Source organism: Phaseolus vulgaris, chromosome 9, assembly GCF_051622355.1.
Source record: "Phaseolus vulgaris cultivar YP4 chromosome 9, ASM5162235v1, whole genome shotgun sequence".
Classification (NCBI taxonomy): domain Eukaryota; kingdom Viridiplantae; phylum Streptophyta; class Magnoliopsida; order Fabales; family Fabaceae; genus Phaseolus; species Phaseolus vulgaris.
This window is the reverse complement of record NC_143506.1, coordinates 15,711,028-15,738,917: the sequence shown is the minus strand read 5'-3', so window position 1 is coordinate 15,738,917 and position 27,890 is coordinate 15,711,028. Positions and strand designations below refer to the sequence as shown.

General features: G+C 33.4%; 2 protein-coding genes across 5 annotated transcripts; both read right to left on the bottom strand.

The window, feature by feature from the left end:
* Positions 1 to 3: 3 nt before the first annotated feature.
* Positions 4 to 18,551, bottom strand: DCL3 (dicer-like 3). 2 transcript variants are annotated; one of them, XM_068624447.1, is made up of 25 exons: positions 18,274 to 18,551; positions 17,741 to 17,921; positions 16,907 to 17,020; positions 15,477 to 15,611; positions 15,267 to 15,336; positions 13,018 to 13,082; positions 12,448 to 12,579; positions 12,209 to 12,349; positions 10,488 to 10,617; positions 9,845 to 9,950; positions 9,562 to 9,754; positions 9,301 to 9,461; positions 8,621 to 8,836; positions 8,273 to 8,538; positions 6,380 to 6,654; positions 5,740 to 6,263; positions 5,546 to 5,640; positions 5,048 to 5,274; positions 4,749 to 4,958; positions 3,617 to 4,093; positions 3,246 to 3,512; positions 2,384 to 2,716; positions 1,496 to 1,733; positions 1,019 to 1,130; positions 4 to 726 (listed from the first exon to the last, which is right to left on the bottom strand). In XM_068624447.1, the coding sequence occupies exons 1-25, from the start codon at positions 18,390 to 18,392 to the stop codon at positions 510 to 512; spliced, it is 5,004 nt and encodes a 1,667-aa protein (XP_068480548.1). In that variant the 5' UTR covers positions 18,393 to 18,551; the 3' UTR covers positions 4 to 509. The 2 variants fall into 2 exon arrangements, with proteins under 2 accessions (XP_068480548.1, XP_068480547.1); XM_068624446.2 differs by having other exon boundaries at positions 9,562 to 9,950; positions 18,274 to 18,533.
* Positions 18,552 to 20,803: 2,252 nt separating this feature from the next.
* Positions 20,804 to 25,562, bottom strand: LOC137822598 (Tetratricopeptide repeat (TPR)-like superfamily protein). Of its 3 annotated transcripts, none has more exons than XM_090294990.1 (3): positions 22,366 to 25,562; positions 22,136 to 22,214; positions 20,804 to 21,541 (listed from the first exon to the last, which is right to left on the bottom strand). In XM_090294990.1, exon 1 carries the CDS (start codon positions 25,488 to 25,490, stop codon positions 22,524 to 22,526), a length of 2,967 nt encoding a protein of 988 aa, XP_090151116.1. In that variant the 5' UTR covers positions 25,491 to 25,562; the 3' UTR covers positions 20,804 to 21,541; positions 22,136 to 22,214; positions 22,366 to 22,523. The 3 variants fall into 3 exon arrangements, with proteins under 3 accessions (XP_090151116.1, XP_090151117.1, XP_090151115.1); XM_090294991.1 differs by having other exon boundaries at positions 22,136 to 22,201; XM_090294989.1 differs by having other exon boundaries at positions 22,136 to 25,562.
* Positions 25,563 to 27,890: the final 2,328 nt, after the last annotated feature.

Below are 27,890 nucleotides of genomic sequence, written 5' to 3'. Positions count from 1 at the left end.
AAATTAAGCATATATATTTGCAAATCCTTTATTTTTGAATAATTATTTAAAGTATTTTAAAAATGGCACACAAACCCTATAGATTACTCCTAGAGACCCAACTTCAGCATTGTTTATTTGTGCAACTTTATTCTTTCACTTGCACTGAAAAATTGCACAACATATTACATACATGCAGATGCATTATTTTAGCATCAAAGACACGTCTAACAGTTTTATTTCTAAATAAAAAGTATCAATCTTCTCCCAGAGAATAAGGAAAAGAAAAGGACCACCTCGTTGTTTTCAATCCACTCTTTTTTGTTTCCTAATCTTTCTCCTTTGGGTCACAATACTAGCAACACAAATTTGCAACCCCAAAATACTGTAAACTAACGGTCCTCTACCATCAATCTGAGAATATAACAGATTAATGGCACAAAACATCAGTTCATGTTTTTTGGGGGCACAAAATTGTAGTACCAGCCCTTTTTTCCTCTTCTTTTCCCTTCTCTTCCCTTTCTCTTCCCCTAACTAGAAAGGGGAGGATCAATTTCAACTTTTCCCAGTTTTTGCAGCTCAAGAAGCATTTCAACTGCAGCAGAGTCAAAGGAGCTCTTCTTATCACTTCTAGCTTCTCCTTGGCACTCTATATTTCCATACTTGGGTATGCACAAGGTAATTTTTGAAACAAAACAGTTAAGTCCCTTGGTTCCTTGCAGGCCTTCACAGGATTCAAATAGAGATCTGTTACAGAATAAAGGCTAGTCAAATTCACCTGCCATGGCATTACCAATTGTATTATCTGCACATCATATGTGTTGCATTGCACCCCACCATATATAAACAACAATATCATTTACAGTATCCTTTTTTGCCATATCAAACCTATTTTTGAAACACTGATGTTAAAGGTTTAGGGATCAGTTCTGTTCTCCACATATTATACACAAACGAATCCTGCATGTAATTCTACATAAATTCTAAAAGATTCAACCAGCTCAAGCAGTTGAAAGTACAAACTAGTTGCTGGACTCACCTATCTTTATATTCAGTTGAATCAAATGTAGGCACTGGCCACTGTAGTTTCTTACACACCTCAAATAGTGTGGTCCGTGGTCCTCCCTTTTTCATATTAATTGATAAATTAACTGTGTAACATGAATAAAAAATGAAGTTAATCCATAGGTAGTTATCAAATTAATTCTTACAGAGAGTGATAAATTCAGATGTCTCACATAACTGATATAGTAGATATTTTTTCATTCTTCATAAAAACTTAAAACGGGCAAAAATTATATGCATGGTACATGGAGCATGAGAATAAGAAAATTGCATGATAGACAATGGAAATAAACACATCACTTCCATTTGCTCTAATTTGTCAGTTTGTTCTTAAAAAACATTTAACAAGCCATACAAAGACACAAAGGGAGAGAGTTTTCCAGAAGTGGACACTGTCACGGTGATGACAAAACTTGATATCAAGCAAGAAAAAGAAATCGGTGGTGCAAACCTGGAATGGAAGCACTAAAACCAGAGTCGTCATTGGAAGAGTCTTTGAGAGGCAAAATACTTTCAGTTGGGTTAGTTCCATCCAATCTGTTCCTTTTAATTACCGGCTCTGAGGAATGTTCTTCAATTAGAGTAAAACAAGTACTAGAATCCCTTTTCAGATGAGGTGAATCAGTCATATGGACAGAATTATCTCTTTTTCCCTTGGACATGAAATTACAATATGAAATTCCCCGCTTCTGCAGGATTACAAGTATAAGGCAATTGGTCATAAAATATACAAATATGGATACCAGTAGTATGGAAACAATAAACTTAAATCTAATTTTTTTTGAAATCTAAACATCAGAAAATGAACCATCACTAAATACTAAATAAACTATTCACTGACTAAAGATTAACAAAGATTTTAGAAGACTGTTAAAATAATGTTTGTTATAGTAGTGTACAACTTACATAAAGCTGGTTTTGGGTGTACCTAGCTTTATGTTAAGGAACAGAGGATGGAACATTCCTCTTTGAGACATACTTGTACTCATCTTTATATATATATATATACACACACAAATATATCAGCTGAGAATATACTTCTTAGTCATCAGATTAAAAAAGATATCAAAGTCAATCCTTCCAAAGTTTGTTGACTTATTGTGTCACCCGTTATATGGTCTATATTCCTATGCTGAATGTCTAGTACATCCGGTCCTCGATGTGAGAAGTTGTATTGGAGATCTCACATCGATTAAAGATGTCGTCAAATTATAGTATGTAAGTGGATACAAATCTTACCTTATAAGCTGATTTTATGAGATTGAGTTAGGTTTAAAAACTCACTTTCTAAGAAAAACCTTAACAAAAGATTCTGGAACACAAACATAAAAGAACAAACCTCAAGATCCTTCAACAAATGAAATGAAGCTTCTCCTTTTGCAGTTTTTTTATTTACCCCCTTTCCTTCACGAACCAACAGATCATTTAGCAACTGTACACTAACCTCAACATGCACCATGGATCCCTTTTTTTCACAATTTTCATTTACTTTTACAAAATACCCAAGAGAATCACACAATTCATTTAATTCACGATATGGAGGCAATTCAAGTTTTTCAGGTGTAACTATGGGGGATAATAGGGGACAGAAAACCTCCCACACTTGGTCAAGACTGAGCTTGGTATCAATTAGCAAAGCCCCAACAATACTTTCCACTAGATCTCCAAGTGCCTGTGACATTTATAACAAAAACAATGTTACAACTTTTGAAGAAGTGTTGCATATATGTTTTGTGCCATATGCTTCAGGAATTTTTTTTATTTATAAGTGACAATCTCTACATAGAAAATTAAAATAGGACTTTGCTTGATTCTGTAAATCTTCTAGATTCATGTTGCATGCATGAAGAAAACCATTAAAATGTTTAGATATGTGAAAATTTGATTTATTCTAATCCTACTTATAAATATTTGACTAAAAGAATTGCATTTATTGGTTTACCATTTTCTCCATTGTATGTATGGGTAAGAAAGTAAAATCATCGAAATAAAATGAATTTCATTCATCTTTGTTTGATGTTTCAAACATTGAAAACAATTTACAAATCAATGCTAAGCTAATAATATTATTGACTGTAATTAAATATGTAGTTTGTATTCTATATAAGATAAGATGACTTTATCTTTTATCTTTTAGATAGATTTTTCTTTTGAATATATATAGGTACACGTGCTATAATCCAATCATCAACAAAACCAACCTTCGGAGCTCTAATGCTTGGATGTGATCTAGGATCTGATTCAGAAATGGCCTTCGCATATTCTGATATTTGGCTCAGTAATAATCCCGAGCCATGTAGGAGATGCTGGTGAAGGTTATGTCTAACAGCAACTTGAGCAAAATTGTCATTATTGACAGAAGCAGATCGTAAGTCAGTCAACACCCCTGGATCAATATCTGTGTGACTCTGATATAGATGCCATGTGATAAGCAGGTCCAACACCGAATCACCAAGAAATTCGAGTCTCTGCCCCAATATCAATAAGTAGCATTATAGGTGTACAATGTTAAGAAACTTTATAAGTTAAATATCAATAAACTACTCAAGAATATATGAAACTTCACAGCTACCTCATAACAGCAGCCAATACCAAGTTCTTTCTCCGACAAATGTGTGATAGCCTCCAGTAAGAGTCCCTTGACAGAAAATTCATACCCAATTTTCTTTTCAAGGCATTCAATCTCACTTTCTTTTAGCACGCAACTATGCAGAGAGGCAGCAGTGATTGCTTCGTCAACCAAGGATAGTTCAAGTTCAGTGCCAATTCCAAGCCATTTCATAACATTGAGTGATGCAAAGAGTCCACCACCCACATAGTATGCTCCTATCAGAGCTTCAACACAGTCAGCAATAGTCTTAGAACACATCCAGCGGTGACCCCTGTCACAAAACTTCCCAACCACAACTTTTGGATCCTCGGTGTGGAATTTAACATCTAAAGGCACTTCAAGGGTATCCAATCCACAATCACAACAAACAGGGTGTAAAGAACGCTGTCCTGGAGCAACCCAACGACGTGGTTCAAATGCAGAGTCTCGAATATAACCCTGACAGATAAAATGACAGAAAACCATATAATAATTCATTCCAATGCTTGTCCATAACTTAAAGTCTCACAATGATAACATTAAAAAGTAAACAACAAAAATAAAGGTGGGAATTACTAAACAGGATGGTCCGGGCACTGAAGACTTTTCTTAAATTTATAATTTTTCTATCTGCAAATGTTAATCTGTAGAAAATAATGAAACTAATCACTCTCAAACTTACTGAATGTAATATTATTAGAAAACTTATTCGTAAGTAAAGACTGTCTATGCTTTATAAGCTCAATTTAAGTCACGTTTGTAGTCAACGTGGGACGAAAGGGGTGACAACAACTAAGGCAGCTTTCTAACAAATATTGATACTGATACATAACATTAATGGAATAAATGAATGCATGGCGTGAAATTGTATTTCTTAGAATAAAAAAGTATCTTAGCATTTGATCCAGATTAATCATCGGTTTTTAACAGGTATCAAAATTTTCATCTGGTCAGAGTTTGATTGTCTCGCAAGACAGAATTTGTTTGGCTCGCAATTGATTATTAGAACTAGTTATTACTGGGTTTGTGCTTGGTCCACATTTCACGAGCCTTTAACTAACACAAACTTTTAGGCTATGAGACAGTAACACAAAAAATTAAAAACAAAAAATACCTGTAATTTGCGATCTATTGCCAGTTTATGAAGTGTTGAATTACAAACTGCTAGTGATCGTCTGGTAGATAATTGTCCTTCGTGTTTCTTGGGATATTTAAGAAAGAGGTGACAGCTCACCACATATTTCAAAACAGAATCTCCTAGCAACTCAAGACGTTCCATTGAAAAGCTTTCACTGCATCTCAAAGTTGTAAGTGCTTCTAGAATCTAACATTTACAAAAAGCAAAAACACATAAGATTATCATGATGAAAATAGAAATCAACAATCAATGAGTACTTTTATCCAAGAACAAACCAGTGAGCTATTTATGTTGGACTTGCTAGTTTGACCATCTATCTCTTCTCTAAGCTGACTAGATAACATTAACGATTCAATGCGGTACATTAGAGATGGTAACAAGTACAATGACCTCAACACGTTTCTTTGAAAATCAAGAACAAATAGAAGCTCAGGTGGGACGTGGACATGTGCAGGCACTTTGGAGGTTGTAGAGCCAATTTGTGATGACTTGTCTCGTCCATCTGCTCTTCTCAAAGAAAATATCACAATCAAAGTTAACCATGGTCATGCAAGGATTCAAATAAATTCTATCAAGACAGAAAGTAACAGAGAATCTCAGATCCACTATCAGTTCTTTCAAATCATCATGGAGTAAGATGTAATTCCATACAACAGCTTCAACGGAGATGGTGAATTTTAATTTTAAATGAAATTTTATTAAAATCATAATACAGAAATGTGAAACAGCCTATAAGAGCCACAAGATGAAAACTTTAACTAGGAATAACGAACCTTCCTCGTGGAAGTTAAAAAGAAGATTGTGTGGATTATGACTTTGCTTTAATAGTAAAAGAGACTGTCTTGGATGTCTCAGTGTAATCCCATACCTGATTAAAATTTGAAGTTTAGTCAAGTATACTAATAATGTAGGAATGACAAAGCCAGTAAAACCATGTGTAAAGGAGGGAATAAAACAAATTATTCACCTTTTGCTGAAATAATCTGAGAAGGTAACGTGGTCCTTGGACTTTTCACAGAAAGGACTTTCAGCAGATAAGTTACTGTCGATGTCAATAATACAATATATTTTTCCAGTGTGAATGGCCAAAACTAACGTGTCTTTTATATTGTCAGCATCAACCACACAATTAGCAAAGTGAATCTTGTTTGTTCCAACATATTCAATCTCCATTGAACTGGTATCCTGAGGTGATGTGATTATTCCGTTATCATCACAATCTCCAGTGCCCAGAGAAAATTTCCTCCTTAAGAATTCAATAGCAGATGCACAAGAACTGATTCCATGCCAATTAATTTGGAAGGCTCCCCCACAAATACCATTCAATTTCTCAAGTGGTAGAAGCAAATATAAGTGTTTTTCTCTCCACAATGATTTTGTGTCTTTTTGAAGTAAAAATTCTGTTCCTCCTCCTGCTGATTTTGACCTAAACACCAATCTACCAAACAAACCATTGAAAAAAAGCTCATGGAAGCATTTTGCTTTCATCATCTGTAGAGAACAAACAAAAAACGATCAAGTTAACTTCCAAAACAAATGTGATTAAAAGATTATAGAGACAGAAGCTATATATGTCAGATTAAACCTTTAAAACCTTATTTTTATACCTGTTTAGCATCCAAATCAACTTGCCCACACGGAGAGACAGAAGCTTTCACGGTCTTTGAGACTAAATAAAGATCTGAATCTATATTTCCCACATCATCATCAAGCTTTGACTCAATCAAAAGAACAAACCCAGAGTATATTTCACTAACAATACTACATGCAAACTCTAGTTTATAGGCAAAAAATCTGGCTGCATCATCAAGTTTGTCTCCCCATGCACCATTTAGTGCACGAATGTTGGCTGTTCCATGTAACTCCTTTCTTTTTGTGGTTCCTTCAAATGTCAAAAGCAAATCAAAATGCATTTTAACACAAACCAACATCCAGTAGATTCCCATACAAAAGGAACAGTTCCACATTGTCACATTCCGACATAGGCACTATCAAGGTAGTCAAATATGAGATTAAGGTTAGGACCATCAAGGGGTCACAAGATCTTAAATTGTGGGATCATAATACGGATCATAGATTATACTTCTCCATATATATGATATGTATGTGTGTGTATATATATATGTGTGTATATATATACACACATAAAATTTAAAAAGAATAGTCACAAATGTGAGTAAAGGAGAAAAAGTGAAACGAGTGGTACCACGTAGCTTCACCTATAGTGTGGTCGAGCAACTAGAACAGCCACAACTAGTTAGGTATTCTTTAGGGGAAGGTGGTTGCTTAGCGGACAAGAAGGAAGGATAACATAACATCAATTACATAGTTATGTGAAACCAAACGTGTGTGAAGGAGAACAATTTATTTTATTGCCTTGGGTTTTAACCCAAAAAGGGTTTTATGCAATGCAGAACCCAAAACCTTAGAATGCAAAACAACATGAAAACACGGCAATTCCGCCATTTCCATGATCTTCAACAAGGATCCCACCAATCCCACTCTGGCACAATCTTGCATGGGCTCTAAATTGGACATGGTGGGTGGAATCGTGTTAAATCGCAATTTTGACTACAGAGCACCATGCGCCTTAAACATTTCAAACCTGCAAGCATACTCATTCAATTCATGGTTGTCAAACTTACGGGATTATGTAAACTCATAGGAGTTAACCTTAACCAAAGTAATACATAAGCATAGTATACAATCCAAATATAACAGTCATTGAAGGTTGATAAACTCATAAGAGTTTACCTTCTACCAAATAAATTGAACTAATTCATCACATCCTTGCATTTGTTCAATAGTATCTATTTATTTTATTTTATTTTTAAATTCAAAATATTGAATTAGAAAAAAGAAATTAAAATAAAGGGACACATGAAAAGCTCCCAAATAAAGACAAAAGGTGCATGCTTTTATGGTAAAAACATCTTTTTCACTATGTGTGAAATTGAAGCTTTTTTATTATTGATTCCTGATTATTTCCCTATCTGGTAAAAAGAAACCTTTTTTACCATCCAAAAAACAACTATTTAAAAAACATTTCATACAATCCAAATAAACATAATGTCTATAAATAACTTCAGCAAACATACATAAACATGAAACTAATTTTGTCCTAATTGATTTAAAAAACAATTATACATATAATCAACAGATGGAAAATCTGTAGCTTATGCTAATCAAACACACATAGGACAAAAGGTTTGACACATTCAAAAAAATCAGAATCATTCAAAAAGTTTGTCGAGGTTATGTACAAACAAAATACATGATGGTGATGATTTGTTAGTATCTAATATGAAATCAATTTTGATGTGGTTCGTTAAGTAAAAAAGGATAGAAATTGTATTAGAAGAACTACAAATGGTATTTGAAATATGCACAACCATTGTTTGGGAAATCTAGGGTGTCAGCAATATAATGCAAAATTTAAATTAAAACAAATATTTAACCACAGTTCATAAAAAATAAAAAAAGTTAGCTGATAATTATACCTGCCCCCGAACTAGATTCTTTATTTTTCACAATATGGTCATCTTCTGAATGATTTTCAATTAATGGAACCAAATGTTCATTTAAAGCACCCATTTGATGCAACTTCTTACAAGCTTCAAAACAAGCAAGATGTCTTGCCAAACGAATATCTTTTCCTGAAGGACCAATTATTGTCTGGAGGGCTGAATTAGATGGCAATGTTAATTTACATTGGTAACCCCCTTCCACTGGCAGAAACACGTAACTGGGCTTTGCAGAGGAGTACCTAATCCAAATTGCAAGAAGAACATAAAGACTATGTTTCAAATAGTTAAAAGGAAGATAGGCACAACAGGATCCAATCTTACTGATCTCGTGGAAGTGTTCCACAGTATCGGTGGATAAGATTAACACTAGAATCTAAAGTCACAGAAGCTCCGGTAGATTCCACATAGTATGCCTCTGTTTTCCCCATTGTACATACTCTTAAACTAGATTCATGGTCCTTATTCATAGATGCATCAGTCATGGAGCGCTCACTCCTAATGATGTCAAAGAGTTGATTTCTTTGCTTCAGGTTTCCCCTGTAGATACAAGTGTTAATGCTGATAATTAAGGAAAGCAATTAGAATAGAATTACAGGGTTTAATATACAGAAATCAATCAGAATTATGCAATTTGGTTTGTAAAGTTAATACTAATATATGATATTCAGGCCTAGATTAGTGTACAGAGAACTAATCTCCTATTCCTATTGAAGATCCTCATGTGTATCTGTTTCAAATCAGAAAAATATTCATTTTTCTGCATTTAAAGGAAAGATCATCCTCTGATTTACAGGCCTAGATTAGTATACCGAATTAATCTCCTCTTCCCATTTATACTTTCTTACTATATCAATTTTGAATACATGAAAAAAATTAACTTTTATGCACTTAAATAATACACACAAACACCCTTGAAAATAAAATAAGTACTAAGAGTGTTCTATGGAGAAGGAATTTCCAAAAATCAAAATCAAACAGGTTGTGACAATCAGAATGCTTGCCTCTCCAACATCACAACAAATTGGGAGTTAGCCTGCCTAGATCTTCCACGAGATTGGACATAACTACGAACCGTCTTTGGGAGGTCAAACCGTATCACACATGAGCAGTTTGGCACATGAATTCCTTCCTCAAGTACATCAGTAGTAAATAATAGATTGACCTAAACAAAGCATTAATAATCTATTTATTAGATTCTCAATACCAACATTTAGGACAAATTTATTGCACATTACTTATCACATGATGCAATAAACAAATACCTTTCCAGAACGAAAAGAATCCAATATCTCCTTCTGCCTTTTAGGAGCCACAGCATCAACCGATGTATTGTTTCCAGTTAAATAAGAAACAGAGAAATGAGAAATCTGGGGAACTTTCTTTGCAAATCCTTCAATCACCTTAGCTGTAATGATTCTATCAACAAAAATAAGGCACACCACCTGACTAGATTCTCTATAAACAGAAAGAAACACATTACCAATTTGCCATATTACATATTGTTTCAAAGGAAAACTATTTATATAATAGATCATAGTGTCATACCCAAGTGATTGGAAGATTTTAATAAGTTCAAGTAATTTTGGAGATATGTATCCCATATCTTCTGCCTTCGAATAATCAAAATCAACCCCCAAAATATTTTTATCAGCTGCAGCAATATTAGTTAAATCAGTTGGCAGAGATTAAAATGAATAAACAAATTTACCATGCCTCGTAAGCATTTATAGCATGCGTCATTTCTAAAAAAGATGTCTAAAAGGACATGCTACTGTATCTTTTTGGCTAATTATGAACCAAAAACAAAACCAATTAGGAAGATCCATTTATCCACAACGTTTTTGCTTTGCAACAGATTGCTTCTGATGTAAAAAATCAGAATGCACATATGGAAAGTGTGTCAACATACACCTTCATACAGAAAACAAAGCACTCTAAAACAAAGAAACACGAATAAAAAATTATTGCTGACATAAAATATTGCTATATATTAAGCATCAGCAAAATCTTGCATATTATCATGAGTAGACTTCATAAGAATTTTTTAAAATATCCTAGTAGTAGATAAACTGATGAAACTAATGAAAATATACTTGCAATCCCAATTCTGAGATTTCATGAAGATTCAGAAAGATCAATAGCTCAAATAGGGGTACAAGGGAAGAAGAAACTATAAAAGAAAACATACCTAGATGGAGGGATTCTTCGATTAATTTTATTACTTCTTCAACAAAAGTTATACACTGAAGATAACATGTTCTGTAAATTTCACACATTCCTTCAGTTTTGGAGAAATTCTCATGACAGATTTTAACTGCCTGCACAAGTATAGACACACTATAATGTATAAGTATACTATACACATTGTTGGAGATTCCACATCAATTAGAAATATGGCCAAAGTATAATATATAAGTAGTTGCAAATCTCATCTTTCAAGTTGGATTTCTAAGGAAGTCAAGCATAAACTTAAGAGGGTATCAAAGTTTATCCTAACTATATAAGTAGGTAGAATTCCACCTTACAAGTCGGTTTGGTAGGGTTGAATTAGGTCTAAGTCCACTTTCTAAGACATACATACATCTATGTGTGTGAGAGAGAGGAGAACAAAAGATAAAACTATGATTAAAAGGCTGGAGCTGCACATACTAATGAAAGCATAAAAAATTTCCTTCATTTCTAATATATGGTTTTATTTAAAATACCAAAAAAAGTTGACTGCTATACAGAACAAAGACAAAGGCAAAAGAAAGAATTCAGAGGCAAAACTTTATGTGGGTTAGAGTTGAGAGTTGATATTTTTCATTTGATTTATAGGGGGAGAGTATCGGTTAACAAAATATAAACCTAATTCAATTACAAAAAAGATTTTAATGACTCTTTCTTAACAACAAAACATAAATGAGTTAGTTTGTTCAAACTTAATGTAAGTGTTTTTTAAATAAAAATTTTGTTGAAAGGTCCCACATCGCTGGCCTCCAGTCTAGGGAGTGAGACTTATATATCTATTAGGCAACTTCACTTAATGTCAATTGGTTTTAAGCTGAAACCTAACATGTTATTGGAGTTAAGATCATGAGTTTGATTCCCAACAGGACAATTGTTGAAGGGGGAGATTGTTGGAAGTGACATTCATTGTCTGGTGGCATAAGCTAGGTGGACCAAGTCACAGTCAGATCGTGGCACTTGGACTGCTACACTATTAAGTAAAAAGAGTTGCTAACTATCAGCTATAACCTTTGAACAAGTGATAAGAGTTATATCCAACAATTGGCATCAGAGCCTATACTTCATCTTGGTACTTGCCTGGTTCTGGAGGCATTTATGAAGGGGAGTGTTAGGAAGTCTCACATCACCTGCCTAAAGTCCTAAAGTACGACTTATAAATAGCTTATATATCTGTTGGGCAACTTCAATTAGTGTCAATTGGTTTTGAGCTGAAATCTAACACTTCTTTAAAATAATGACTAATTTCAGAAGCAAATAGGATTAGCTTATTAAAAGAGGTTGAAAAGCATATTAGACAAACACATAAAAAGCCTAAGCCTACTTGTCTACTTATTTTATTAAAAAACACTTCTAAAAAAATAGCACAGACAAACCACCACAATATTCCGTAACCAATAACCCCTTAATTTATCTTTATATATGTTGATATTTCTATGTATCGAACAAACTTTCTTTCTACCCAACCTCAAATACATAAAACTTTTAAGTGGATTTTTCATCCAATTTATAAGAAACAATGCATTGGAAAAAAAATACAACCCCAATTAAAAAATATAGACTTCAATGACTCTTAGTTACAAAATATTAGAAATTATGTAAGTTATAAAATCCAATAAAGAAATTCCCCTTTCTTTTCTTTGTAACACAACTTTTTCCCCACAATGAGAGTTTGACAAATACCTCATAAGCACATAGGATTCCAAGATCTTCAAGGCAATGTAAAATTTTTCCAAGTTCATTGGACATCCGTTGAGACAGTGTCTTAAATTTATTTTCCACATCCACATAGTTACTTTTATTTTCTGATAACAATGCATCAAACTGTCCAAACAGGTTAGATTCAGTCAGTATCTTTGGTTGTAAGAAATATTGATAACAATTGGGGAAAATAGTGGTGTACTTTGTACATAGCAAGATACCTTGAACCACAAGGCTTCAATCTTTGGTTTCAAACTCAACGCAGAAAATCGTGCTTGGTCATAATATCTACAACTCTCTTGAGCAGACAATATATATCCATCCATCTCTGTCCGATCTTCAATAGTATATCTCTACAGAAACATAAAAAGAGACATTTATATTATTTTAATGGTATAAACATACTATCACATGTGCACTCTGATAGGCTAGTAGAAGACACCAACATGACTTGGAAACTTTGTCACCAAAAAAGAAAATGAGCAACTTGTTGAAGCTATTTCAGAACGGTTATTATGTGTATGGATGACACTTATTTTATCAGTTATGTTTTTTTTATGTGTGGATCATAACTATTTTATAGGACAGTTATTAGATTAGAAATATATGTATCACTGACAGTTACGGGCAGAAGATATAGCCTTAGGTGTGTGTTTTGTGGGTTTGTACTGTAGTTCTAGTTATGTCCAGAATTATCATCAATAAAACAGTCTCATTCATGTGTGCAATCTCTTGGGACTAACACACTCACAGAAAAACTAATCAAATCAGTGCACAAAAATTAATATTACCTTAGCATCCAAGATGCTTTCAAGTTCTGATATTTGATCCTCACAATCCGTAGAAGAGGAAACACCTGGTTCGGGATATAATACATAAATAATGCATATAGCCTTCAAGATACAATCCAGATGCTTTCAAGTCTTTATATTCACAATATGGACTCCAAGTAATTGTTTTCAAATGAACATCACAAAATAGTAACTCCTAGTGTAAGACAGGAAATAACCACTAAAAACAATACATAGAAAAAAAAGAGCTTCATCAGGAAGCAGGGCACAGCAAATCATGGCATAAAATACATGTGAATTATTTGTGCCAACCATTGTTAGTTCTCTATGCTAGTATGGGCAAGTGGAATAGTACATAAAATTAAGTAAATAAATTGCATTAAAAAGTTTTTATACTAATTAATTGGGAACATTTAGATTATGCTCACTTGAGAATTCGTATTCTGGTTGGTTGTGAAGCAAGAATGTATAACAAAATGCTGATTAACGGAAGCTTTTTTCAGGTGTCATTAGAAGAAGAAATGTTTATGCAATCTAGCTGCTGCTGCTGATACTGCCTTCATAGCCAACATTATGCTCCATGTCAATCTTCTGGCACTTCATCTGGAAGGGGTGCATCCAATCTTCAAAATCTCAATGTTCAGACTTGGGTAGTATTAAACCAGATAATGTGGATGACAAAGTGGTGGCAGAGACTATTCTCACTTCGCTGGAAGAACACTTACATACATGTGCTCAAAGAAAGAAGGGAGAGTGTCTGGGAATCAGGGAACGCGCCGACAACCTTCATAGTATGGAAATTGAGGGTTTTAATACCTTCTTAGATAAGATGGAGGTGGTAGGCATACCTATGATTGGTAGAAAATTCAACTGGTATAGGCCAACGGATTAGCTAAGAGCATACTGGATAGAATCATGATATCCACAGAATGCTTGACATTTTGGCCTACTAGTAAACAATATGTTTTAGATAGAACTATATCAGACCATTGCGCCTTAGTATTAAAATCAAATTTTGTTGATTGGGATCCAAAGCCTTTTAGGTATGTAGACATTTGGCATTCCCATAGCCGCTTAGTTCATAAAGAATAAAATGGGACAGCTATGGTGCATATATGGAAATGGGCTGGTTGTGTTAAAAGAAAAGTTAAAAAGGATGAAGTTTGTTCTTAAACTATGGAAATAGGGAGTCATTTGGGGACATCAATAAACAAAAGCCAGAGCTGATAACAAAGATTAACCATATGGATAGGCTGGATGAGAATGACAATTGGGAGAAGCCAAGAGGTATGAGAGGATTCAATTGTTGGCTGAACTGAAGAAGTTAGATGTTAGGTTGGAATCTTTATTAAAACAAAAGTTTAGGGTGAGATGGTTAGCTGCAGGGGATATGAATTCCAGGTTTTTTCACTCAATAACTAATTGGAGAAAGAAAAATAATAATTTTGCGGGTATGATTGTGCAAAATGAATGGTGTGAGAGGTTTTTTGTATTCTGATTGCATCAAGGACATCATGTATGATACGCATCTTTTGTATACTGGTTGGAGCATCCCTCAAATGCTCCAACTAAGTTATTTTCCTAAAAATTATGATTTTTATTTATTTTATTTTTATGATACGAAAAAATTGAAAACAAGTAAAAGTAGTATATACAAATATCACCCAAAATAAAGTAATGAGAATAAAAAAATCAACTCAAGTATCATATAGATCAAAAGGAGAGGGCTCTGTTTTTTTGTGTATCACACAAGGAACATTTTTTCCCATCATGCAGTTTAACTCTTTCAACTGACATACATAATCATACAGTTTTCTTAAAAAGATATATTTTGGGACAAAAGGTAAGAAACTTTGTGATGCATAACATTTCACAAATTTAAAGATGGGGAGAACACCCTATTGAAACCATTGAAAACAATACAATTCAGGGCACAAGTACATCGAACAAAATCAACTACATATTACCTGTTTATCAGTTCCATAGTCAACTTCACAAAACTAGATTTCTCTTAAGTGTTTTTCATTTCCTTATTTGTGAAGGAAACACGAGATTCCAATTCATAAAGGACATTATTTTGATAATGACAAGGATTTAGTCTATAAAAAGAAGCTGCAAAACTAACAAGATAAACAAAGAAAGAAGAACACTCTAAGGAGAATTGGGGAAAAAATTGGATACTCTGAACTCAGAAGGAATGCGCTCTTCAACTCATTGTTGCTAGTCAAAGTTGGGAAGTAAATAGTTACCTTTTTTACCAACTGGTGATGCTGTCATCCCAAAAATCTTTGGCTTTTCATTTGCTTGGTGATAAAATTCCTTCATTGACATAACATAAGACAAAAGTTATTTGTAAATCTATTTCCTAACCTAAAAGAAATTTAAAGACAACAAGATGAAAACATCGTGCATGATCAAATAAATACAAGGGAAAAAGAAGATTGTTTTATAGCACTTACCTTCATTATTTTTGTATATGGATGGTTGCCGGTTGCTCTATGACATTCATCGATAACAATCAAGCATATCATTTCCATACGCAGGAATGCTTTTCTTAAGGCATCTAAAAGAATCTGGGGTGTCATAACCAATACCTATAAGACAAAGACATTAGTGTTGTAGCAACCACACAGCCACAACATTATAAAAATATTGAATACAAAAGAGGAGCTTGTATGCTTTCTACATTTTTTTTCTTTTGATACATCCATTTATTTTACTACATACGAAATTATTCCCTTGAAAATAGAGAGGATTGCTTGCAATCGTGTGATTTGCACACACAAGTACTCTTATAATAAAGAATTTATAATAAAAAAATATATACAATAACAAAGAACAAAAAAAAACCTAAGAATGAGAAATATTTGGTAAGATATTTCCCTGGTGAAGGTCACAACAAATTCAACAAAAGAAGGGAGTAGCAATTAAACACACCAAAATAATCACGAATAGGCACAAAAAAAACCACATTGAACGAATCAGACATGAAACAGGGTCGTTGGAGGTGGAGGTGCTAAAAAAACTTGAAATATGATACAATATAGAGAGGACTGCTTGTAATTATGTGAAAAAGAGATACAATAATAAGGAATAAAATCAATACCTACTATGAGAAATATTTGGAAGATATTTCTCTATCAAATCATAATTCTAATATGATCAAATCACATTTATTACATGTAAAAAATTCATTATTAAGAATCTTCACAAGTGCTAGAAATTGAGCTTGAAAATCCAAACACAAAAAAATGTTTAGCACTAAATAAAATAGAAGATTCTTAGTTTGATAGAACATGTAACAAAGTCAAGCCAAAAAAATTTAAGAATGAAATTAACAATACACTATCCAACTCAATTTGTTGATTCATTGTGCTATTATAGACTGATCAAACAAAAGTTTGAATACCTTTTCACCAAAAAGGGTCATCTTGAGATAAGTAATTGACTACTATTCAAGTCTAGCAATTCAGAACAATTAAAATTCCACTTCTTAAATTAATCATATAGGTTCAGGCTAATATCTCACATCAAACCAGAATGGAGAATAAAAGACCATCAAAAGCATCATAATCTTGAGAACCACAAAATAGTATCCAACAATCAATCAATCAATGTTGAGCAAGAATGGATAACCATGGACCAAATACTCGCAAAGAAAATACCATAAGTTTTAAATTATGTAATATATTGTGTTCCAAGATTAAAGAATGAAAAGAATGTGAGCTGCACAATTATACAATATTTTTATTTTAATAAGAGATCATAAACTAGATGTCATTAAGCCCAGAATAATACTGTTCAAATCAATGAATGAAAAATCCACCGTAACAAAGGAAGCCTAAAGTATCTTTATGAAATAAATTATGGGGTTAATAAATAAACATACATCATTGGAACTAATCTCCTTCTCCCATGTCTTCAAAGTCCATGTATCAACTCCTTTAGCCCCATAGTATTCCTCAACTTGAAAATCTGTCAGATATTTTATATTATTGAATTGCTGCAATGTAGACACAAACACCAAATAAGTTTAACCTGTGAATCAATAAATCACATACTTTGCTACTAAAGAAGAGTACAACATCTCATTAGTCACTTATGGGACCTCTACATGTTAATAGTGTCCCTGCTATTAGGAGTTAATTTAGCTTTTAACCACAATTTTAGATAGTTTAAATTCATTATTGAATAATATAGCTTTTAAACTCTCATATCTCTGTTTTTAAGAGCTTTAAGCTTTCAGCAAATTAGAATCAAAGTTCCACACAATGAGCCTAGTTGGGTAATGTTTAGAATTGCAATCCCCATGTGAAAGAAACATTTGGTGAATAAAAAAAGGAGGGTGAGATAGCTCAATTACAAAACTTTCAAAATACTGTTGTACATGGTACAAGTAAACAATTGAATAGCATTTTATTCTTTATGACTTAAAAGATGGTGTTGTTGAATTAATGTATTGAGGTTCAAAACATCAAATTACATACACTATGACTAAGCCCTTCAAGTTGTAGATTTTTTTAAATTAAAAGCTGCTAGGCATAAAAAGTAAACTGATGGCTGTTTGCAGGTCCTTTCAAGGGAGGTTATGTTGGACATCTAAGACAATAAGACAGACCACATTAAGACCATGTTAGTTGTTGTTATGATGAGATCTTTCAGTATGATGAACACATCTGTGAAAGATAAGCAGAAGCAGTAAGAGAGGTACGATGTAACATGCCTGATTGACAAGATGAACTGTGGGAGCCAAAAAAACAATCAGCTTCTTCACTGCCAAAGTCTTGATGGTTTGACCAACCTCTTTCATAAGCATCACAGCAATCAAGGTCTTACCAGAGCCTGTATCCAACACAGCTATTGTGTTCCTTCTCCATGCAACTTGAAACACCTCTACCTGATACCTACAGGGGGGGACACAAAATGGCAAAAAACAGTCTTTATGACCAAATTCCATCAGAAAAGATAGAGAAAATAACAAAAAAATGCAATCTTTACTGTCAAATCGAGAAGAGATAAAGAAAACCATAGAAAATGCAATCTTTGTTATAAAACTCGCAAATGATCTAGAAAATAAGAAAAATGCAATCTTCATGATCATTCTTCCCAGACCATTATGGCTAAATCACAAAAAAACACAATAGGGGTAAGGTATACATTTTGCAAAACCCATATGAATTTTCAAAAAGGACAATGAAATAAAATGACAATTCTTAAAAAAATACAAAATTCAACCAGTGTCTGTCAACAAAACACCTTCTGGGGTTCATGTTGGAATTAGACAATTCTAGGTATGGAGAATTATCAGCATCGAGTTGCTTTCGTTTTTTACTTTGAGTCTGGTTATGGCCTGGTGAATCATTGTTCAAATTCATGAACAAAGTTAGCAGCAATAGCAAGGCACAACACAAAAAGTGAAAAAGAGAGAACTGATAAAGAGTTAGAGAAGAGTGTTCAGAATGTGAGTTTGAGTGGAGAGAGAAGAGTATGTGTGCAGTATCAAGAATGTGAGTGTTGAGTGGAGAGAGAAGAATCTCTTCAGTTAGCATAAACTAACAAAATAACATTTTGTCGTTTCCAAAAATAATAATAATTTATCATTATTAATAAAATTTAAACATTTTATATTCTACATATTATTAATTATATTTTTATTAATATATTTATTTTATTATTTTATCTGTTATATTTTGTAATTATTTTTAAAATCCATTTAATTATTTACATAAAATTATTTTTTATGAATATATTTATAAAATTTAATAAAAATAAATAAATTTTATTTATTTATTTTGTAAGCATTTTTTATTACTAGTAATTATTTTAATTTTAAAAATTACTCGAAGAGTAAAATACAGAAAGGAAAATCTCTTTATTAATATATTATAAATCATAGATGTAAGTAGTTTTTATTTATTTTGAAAAGTAGTTTATTTTATTATTTGTAGTTATTTTAGTTTTAAAAAAATATTACTTAAAGCATAAAATGATCAAAATTTGTGTACATAAAAAAATTCTCTTTATTAAATAATTTCTATAATTTATTGTATGTAGTTTTTATTTATTTTATAGGTACTTTTTTATTATAGATAATTACTTTAGTTTAAAAAGGCTATTTAAAAGATAAATGGTCAAAATTTATATAAAAAATATTTTATTAATGGTCTAGATAATAATAAAAAAATAAAAATAAAAACATTAATTGTATTTTTATTTTTATTTATCTCTTTCATTTTATTTATCACTAAAAATATATTTAGTTTTTTATATACTTTTTATTTAATTATTATGTTAATTCTTTATACATAATATTTTACAACAAGAATTTTAGGTGAATTTTAAATTTTTATAAACAGAATTGTTCTTAAGTGACAACAAAATACATTGACATAAGGCATCAAATACAAATTAAAGTTTTTGATTAGCTTATGTATAGACTGTTTGAGTTCTTATTTTTAGATAGATGATGTAATGGCTATTTTTTAGTATTAACTAGGATTAATATTATATTAAAAAAATATTTTAAATATCTTAAATTGTAAATAAATACACAAACTTTCAAATTTAAGTAAAATATGTAATTAAATAAGAAGATAATTTTACTATATCTGGACCTCCACTTTTATTTTACTTTTTTATGAAGATGAAAGAGTGTTGATAAGTTTTAAAATAAGTTAAGACATAACTTGGTGCAAGATTGGAGTTTTTAAAATGGTTATACATGTTATTAATTAATACACAATCCAGATTATAATAATTGAGATTAGGGATTATCATTTCAATAACACTAACTTTTAAGTATTATTCATACTAAATCATCTTTATAATTAATGGAAAATTATTTCTCCAAGGAAAAAATTGTGTTGGAAGAGACTAAGAATCTCACCAACAAATTTCGAGGTTAACCTTAGCTCAAATAACAATATTTTAAGAAAACCTAAGGTTGTCTTATTGCGCCTTTGACTGACTTCAACATCCTCCACCACTCAAAATGTTTAGTTTAGTGTTTGTTATAAAGTTACTATTTTTAAATAAATATATTAATTATTTTTTCCTTATTTAATTTAAAAAACTTTCATTTTAATTTTATGATTATATTCATATTTAAAAATTTATATATATATATATATATATATTCTATTTAGATAAAATTTAAAATAAAACAAATCGTTTTCAAACCAGGACATCATGAAAGATCTTGATCAGGACATCATGAAAGATCTTGAAAGCCCATCGACTGATAAGTTTTCTTGTCTTGGTTTGCACTTTTTCTTCCTTAGTATCTTCTTCTGTCACCTCCATACACAACATGAAAATACATTTTTATTTTTTTTTTGTCACTCCATAAAATAGTTTCTGAATTATGTAATCTGAAAACTCATTTGAACAAAGATTTCCGGATTATATAATTCGAAAACTAAATAAAACTGCTGGATTATTTAATCCGGAAAATAATACCTTCCGGATTACATAATCCAAAAACTAATTACAAATTTAAAAAATGGCTTCTAGATTAAGTAATCTGGAATATTATAGAGGAGTATTTTTGAAAATTCAAAAAATTTATGGAGGTGCAGTACTCAATGTGAAAGTCAAAGCCAAAAAATTTGTACAGACACTGTTGTTGCTCCGGGGTCTATATAGATTGCTTTTTGAGATGTTTAAGCTTCTTTGATCTGTTCTAATGACAAAATGGTGGCCAGGCAAAAAATGTTGGAAATTATACATTTCCCTTGCATAAGCGGATTGCTTCTGTATTCTTGGGAGATAACTTTTTGGAAAAATATGCAATGAAGTGTTGGCTTTGACTCAATATAGCTCCAATTTGACCAAATGGCATGACAAGCCATTCATAGTGACCATGATGTATCCTGAAACCGGTTTTCATTCTGTCTTCAGACTTCATGGTGGTAACCATGACCGAAGATCTAACTTAGAGAGGTACTTAGCACCAAATAATATCTAGCAATTCATTTACTGTAGACATAAGAAAAACATCTTTCACTGTTAGAGCATTCAAGGCTCTATAATCAGTTCAGAATCGCCAATTCTCTTCCTTCTTCTTAACCAATATAACCGGAGAAGAAAAAAAGACTGCAACAGAATTTGGCCCCTCATGAAAGCCTGCCATGCCATGACTGGAATGGGTTGGTTTTCAGCATCATCTGAAATCAGGGAACCACATCCTTGTATATGAACTGCAACAGTGGTGATTCGTTGGTCCTTGGGTGTATGATAGTAATCGAAGGACTGGTCCGCTTGGAAAGTCCATTGCGGCTCATCACTCCCATCAAAATGTGGAAAATTTTCTGACTTGAAATGGTTGAGTGAACATCGATTCGTTGGCTGAGCTCGATCCACCATGGGCCTGGTTTAAGTATAAATCTGCAATCGCTTGTTCCAACCCGATAAATCGTTCTGCGTTATCCTCTGCCCGTTTCTCGTTCTCCAAATGCAGTTGTTCGATCCCCCCAACATTCATTTCATATCATTTTGGAGTTCTTTCAGTCTTGTGTTTTCAGCCCTGGGCTCAATGAAAACACCAAATTGTAAGGGGTGCAGAGAAAAGACAAGATGACAAGAGAATAAGAAACTGTACTCATACTAGTTTTCCTCCAATGCATGGGCAGAGTACAAAACAGAAAAGCATAATAGAGATTGCAAAGAATTCTAAGTGAGAGAAGATATTGATTACGGAGCCTTTTACAAGAGAGGAGACAAATCAGATTTTTGTGGTTTTACTGATAGTGATTATGCCCGAGACAAAGATGACAGAAAAAGTACTTCGGGCTATGTGTTTATGTTGGGTTAGGAGCTGTTGCTGTCTTCTAAAAAGCAATCTATTGTCACTTTATCAACCACTGAGTGTAGCTGCTAGAGCTTGTGCCTGTCAAGTTATATGGTTCAGAAGGATACTTGAGGAGCTGCAGTTCAAACAAAGAAGACCAAATGCAATTTATTGTGACAACACATCAACAATCAAACTCTCCAAAAATCCCGTGTTTCATGGCAGGAGCAAACACATATATGTCAGGTTTTATTTCTTAAGAGATCTCACAAAAATGAAGTCATTGAAGTTCTCTACTTCAAGAATGAAGTTAACATATTCCACACTAACCACTCTTATGTTCCCTTTCTCTAACTAACTCCTTTCTTTTCCTTTCAGTGCATTGTCCCTCCTCCACTGTAATGTCACCCTTTTTCAGAAGGTTTGTTAGATAGAATTATAAAAGATAGCGATGGAGAATAATGTCACGTTTATTTCTCCTTTTTTATTAATGAAAAAAAAATCGAGTACAATTGTGCCTTCTATTTATAAAAGTACCCGAGCTATCAGTTAATACTTACGCGATTTCATCCTACTAGATTCTATGTTATTGGCTTCCCAGCTCTCAGGAAAGAATAAATGGTCCAAGTATGACTCAGACATGAGGAAACACTTTTGAAACTTTAATAGTAGCCCACTTAAATAATGGAGTACCAATTTGGGAAAGATTCAATTCACATCACCAGTAATCGCCACAAGAGCAGATCCCACTCCTGAAATGATGAAATCGATTTGCATCTCTCAAAACAATTTCACGCTTAAAAACCTCTGATATATATTTGATTGCATTATGGCAATCTCCACATACTCTGAGGTTTTTAATTACCCTTAATGTAGTGGATGGTGGAGTTTTTATGAGTCCATAAGCTATTGTTAGCTTCTCACTGTGATAATACAAAGAACACTCTTTATCTTCTTCTTCTACATCAACAAGTGCAAAGTCTGTATCAGGGACATATCCTTCTTCTCTGATCCTCTTCATAACGGACTCCAACTTATTATATATCACACCAGTTTCTTCATGTGACCTATCGCCAGCTACGAACAAATGCACTTTGTTCTTCAAATCTACCCAACTAAACCCCGGATCCTTCTTCACATTTACTTTTCTCATCATTTTTCTGGCACTCACCACATTTTCCCATTGGTTAGCAGCGGCATAAAGATTGGATAAAAGAACATAAGCTGCTGAATCAGATGGCTCCAAGGTCAAAAGCTTCTCTGCTACACGTTTTCCTATCTCTTTGTCTACCTGAACCCTACAGGCATTAAGCAGCGTTCTATACATTGAAGCAGAAGCTTCAAAAGGCATTGATGAAATGACCTTTTCAGCTTCCAGTAGCTGCCCCGCTCGGCTTAGGGCATCAACAAGACAAGAATAGTGCTCGATCCCAGGTTCAATACCATAGTTTTTCTGCATGGAATAAAAATTCTCATAAGCTTCGGATATCAAACCAGAGTGGCTGCACGCAGAAAGAACCCCTATAAAAGTAACTCTATCCGGCAATAAACCCCTGGATTTCATGTCTTTGAAAAACCGGAGGGCTTCCTCAGCATTTCCATGTTGAGCTAATCCTACTATCATGGCATTCCACGAGGCAATCCTCTTTGTATTCATTCTTCTAAACAAACCACGTGCCTCTTCTATGTTCCCACACTTGGCATACATATCAACAAGTGAGGTCATTACAAAAGGATCAAAAGCACAATTTAGTTTTACAATATTTGCATGAATCTGTCTCCCTTGTTCCAATGCTGTTAAAAGAGAACAAGCCTTGACAAGGGTAGCAAAGGTATACTCGTCAGGCTGCACCCTGGAAAGCCTCATCTGATGGTATGTGGATAGAGCTTGATCCTCTTGTCCATTCTCCACACATCCTGATATCATAGTAGTCCAAGCAACATCATCAGGTGAGGATATCTCACTGAAAACTCTGCTTGCACTTTCCACCTCTCCGCATTTTAGATACATGTCAAGAACACCACTAAGGACAAACAAATCTAAATTAAACCCTCTTTTTACCACAACAGCATGAATTTGCTTCCCTTGTAGAAGCCCCACCAATCCCCCAGCAGCTTTAGCTGCATTCGCCAGAGTAATCTGATCCACTTTTTCTCCACTCTCATGCAATATCATATAAAGCCTCAATGCCTTGTGAAAATCATCACGGATTATGTACCCATGCATCATAGCATTCCAAGATGCCAAATCATCTTGGTTAACAAAAAGAAATTCGGCCTCCTCCGTCTTCCCACTCTTGGAATAGACATCAATAAGAGCTGTTGAAACAAACGAATCTAAGGCAACACCAGCTTTCATTGCGTGAGTATGAATCTGTGTGGCAAGATGGCAACCTTGTTCAAGAGAGGAACAAGCCCTCAAAACGCTCGCAATAGTGAATTGATCCGGCAACAGGCCATCACGTAATAAATCAACAAAGAACCCAACAGAACACTCCTCCAAACCATTCAGTGCAGAGCCAGATATTATGGTGTTCCATGATATCAAATCCACTTCATTCATTTGACTAAACACAGATCTCGCACGAGAAACTGAACCAGACTTAACATACATATTAATGAGGCTGTTTCCAACAGAGACAACTTGATCCAGTTCCATCCTCACGACAGCACCGTGAATCTGCTTCCCCAGTTCAAGGCAATTCAAACTGGCTGCCACAGACAACATCACAACAAAAGTCAAGCTGTCACAGGCAGCACTTGACTTTAACATATCCCCGAAACAATCAACAGCCTCCCAAGCTTGACCTCTCTGAAGACACCGAGACAATGTCTTGTTCCATGCAATAACATCCGAATCATCATCGTCGCGTATAAACAATTTTGTGGCATAAGCTCGAAGCTGCTCCAAGTGCGATTCGAAAACAGTGTTTCTACTAATACCAACCCGCGTGAGAGTACGAAGAGTGACGTCGTCGGGACGCAATCCCGTTCGGTGAAACTCTGAGAAGAGAAGCAACGCTTCGTGTTCGAGGCAGATGTCGACGTAGGCCTTCATCATGAGGTTCCAGAGCACAACGTCCCTCACGGCCATTCCATCGAACAAAAGACGCGCCTCTCTGATTCGTCCGAACTTGGAGTAGATGTTGACGAGAGCCCCGGCCACGAACACGTCCCATAGTAAGCCGATCTTAAGGGAGTAACCGTGGAGGGACGCGGAGGCGGAGGAGGAACCGGAGAGGAGGCACATTTTGAGGACGGGGGCGAGAGTGTGGCGCGTGGTGGACACGGCAGAGCGGCGGAGGAGCCGGAAGAGGTGGAAGCCGTCGAAGGGGTTGTCTGCTTGGGCGTAGGCGGCGAGGATGGCGTTCCAGGTTACGAGGTCTCTGGCATCGTGGGGCGTTGCGTCGAACAGTTTGCGCGCGGAGGAGAGGGAGCCGCATTTGGCGTACATGGTGATGAGGTTGTTGGTGAGGAAACGTTCGGAATGGTGGCCCGACGTTAAGATGCCGGCGTGGGCGCGCTTCCCGAGGGGGAGGTCGGAGGCGGCGATGGCGTGGCGGAGGATGGAGAACCATTGAGGTGGAGAGTGTGGATGTGAGAAGGAGAAGGAATGGGAATGGATGAGGTGAGCGCGTGGGGTTAATGCGTGGGCAGTGGAAGTGGCTCGTAGTCGCAACAGCATCGTGTAACTCCAAAACGAGTTTACTTCATTGTTTGCTGTTCGAGCTTGGAATATGGAAGTTGGAACTCCCTTTGCATTAGAGCGGGAATTCAGAACAAGACATCTTTTATAATTTTTCTTTCTTTTTAAATATTTACACGCTAAACTAATAAAAAATAATCATTTATATGTTTTTTAATACTTCGGTATAATTTTTCTCATGAAAAATAATTGTTACAATTCCTTCATAGTTTTCACATTATTTTATGATCTTATTGAAAATAGACTAATAGAGTTTCAAATTATAGAAGAGATGACTTTTCTTTATAAATGTTGATCCATCACAAAGAGATAATGGAAGTCCAAATATTTATAAATATAAAAAAGTATAAATAGTCTATCTAAGTATTTTATCAGAATTTCAAATTATAGAAGAGGTTATTTTTTTTAATCAAGTTTTATAAATGTTGATCGATCACAAAAAGTTGTAAATATAAAAAAAAGTATAAACAGTCTATTTAAATACTCTATCATTGTTACCATTTATTTATAGATGTTTAATTTGAATCAACTATAAAGTATTTAAAATGATTGTTAGTTCTAAACTAATAATGAATGTATTTTCTCATTATTTCTTGTAGTTTCATTTTTCATCAAAAGAGACTTACTTTATTAAATTGATATTTAATACTAGTGTTTATTAAGTGGACTGTCAGTGTAAAATTTATATTCTTACGGGGAAAAACCTATATAGAATTGGATCTAAATATTATTCTATTGTAAAAATCAATAAAATCTGGTAAAAATGAAAACTAAAAATTGTTCAAAAAAACGTAGTAAACTTCCACTTAATTATCAAATAATAAAAAATTATTTCTAATGTAAATTTGTAAATAATTACTATAAAGTAAAAAAAAAAAAATTCTACGTTGCAAGTTAAAATTAAAAACGACATTATAAAATATCCTACTCTCAATACATAATTTTTATTTTTTTAAAGTTATATGTAGCATTGACACTGATAAGACACAGACACGAAGATACGTATCATTTCTAAAATGTAGGATACCGTACTAGAATTTTTAAAAATCCAACAAATACTTTTGAATTTGACACTTCATGGATACGTGTCCTACAAGTGTCATACGAGTATCAGTGTCTCATACGAGTATCCGACACGCCATTTAAGAGAAGTGTCTGAATTTCATAGGCTACAACATCATCGTTTTGGTATAGTATTTTCCATTTTCCAAGTCAAGAGAAAAATGGTATAGTCATTTTTAATTATTTTATTTGTTTATTATTTTTTATATTATTTATTTATTTAACATTAACCATATATTAATAAAATATTTAATTTATTTAATTTTAATCATTATTTTAAATATTTTATTTTATTATAAAATTAATCATTATATATTTTAATTATTTTTTATTTTAGAATAAAAATAAATAATTTATTCAATGTAATGATTAGTTTTATGTGTTTAATCCATTATAGGTTAAAAAATTCAACTTTCTTCACATGACAATGATTTTTTTTTAATTTTTCATAATTGCATATTTCAGTTTTTGAATTCTCCTTTCTTCGCTCTACATTTCTCTTGTTGTAACCAAACACACTATTAGGTAGAATTTATTTTTTTGGTAGTAGAAAAACAAGTTCCACAATTTTACTATTAAGTTATTTCTCGAATCTCTAAAATCTCGGTAACAAGAGTCTTTTCCGATAATCTAAGATGATGTCTAATGACTGACACACTGTCATTTCATGACCCACACAAAGATCGCGCTTGAAAGACGATACTCTATCACCAGAAGCTCAGGCTCAATGTAAAAGTCTCTAAAATTGTAAAATACATTCTGAAATAGATTTTTTGACTGTCAGAAAACAAGATCCAAAAATATATATTGAAAAACAAAAATCTAAAAAAGTATTTCAAAAATGGAAATAAATGTATTCTGAAAATCCAAATATGAAAAATCGTTATAAAAATTTAAATTCATATATCCCAAAAATCTAAATCCAAATACATTTTGTTCGTACATCACATTCTTAATTAAAAACTAAAAAAATAAAACATTGGTACAGATTCAAAAATATTGGATGGAGAAAGCAATTGCCCATTCTTACTAGATGTCCTTTTGGCATATACTGAACCAACCCAAATTCCGTAAGGGTACAGTATCATTAGCACCTCTCCACGAACTTTTTTCCAAAAGAAAGATACACACCAATTATAACAACGCTTATATAGTTTATATTTTGGGTCCTGCATACTTTTTGGTTTCCTTATTTACATGAGAAGTTCTAATGACCCAGGTAATACCGACCATCATCGCAGTAAATTGTTTGGCATTGAATCTAATTTGCAAAATCAATTGTTCTATGCGTAATTGAGTCCTATCAGTTACATCTGA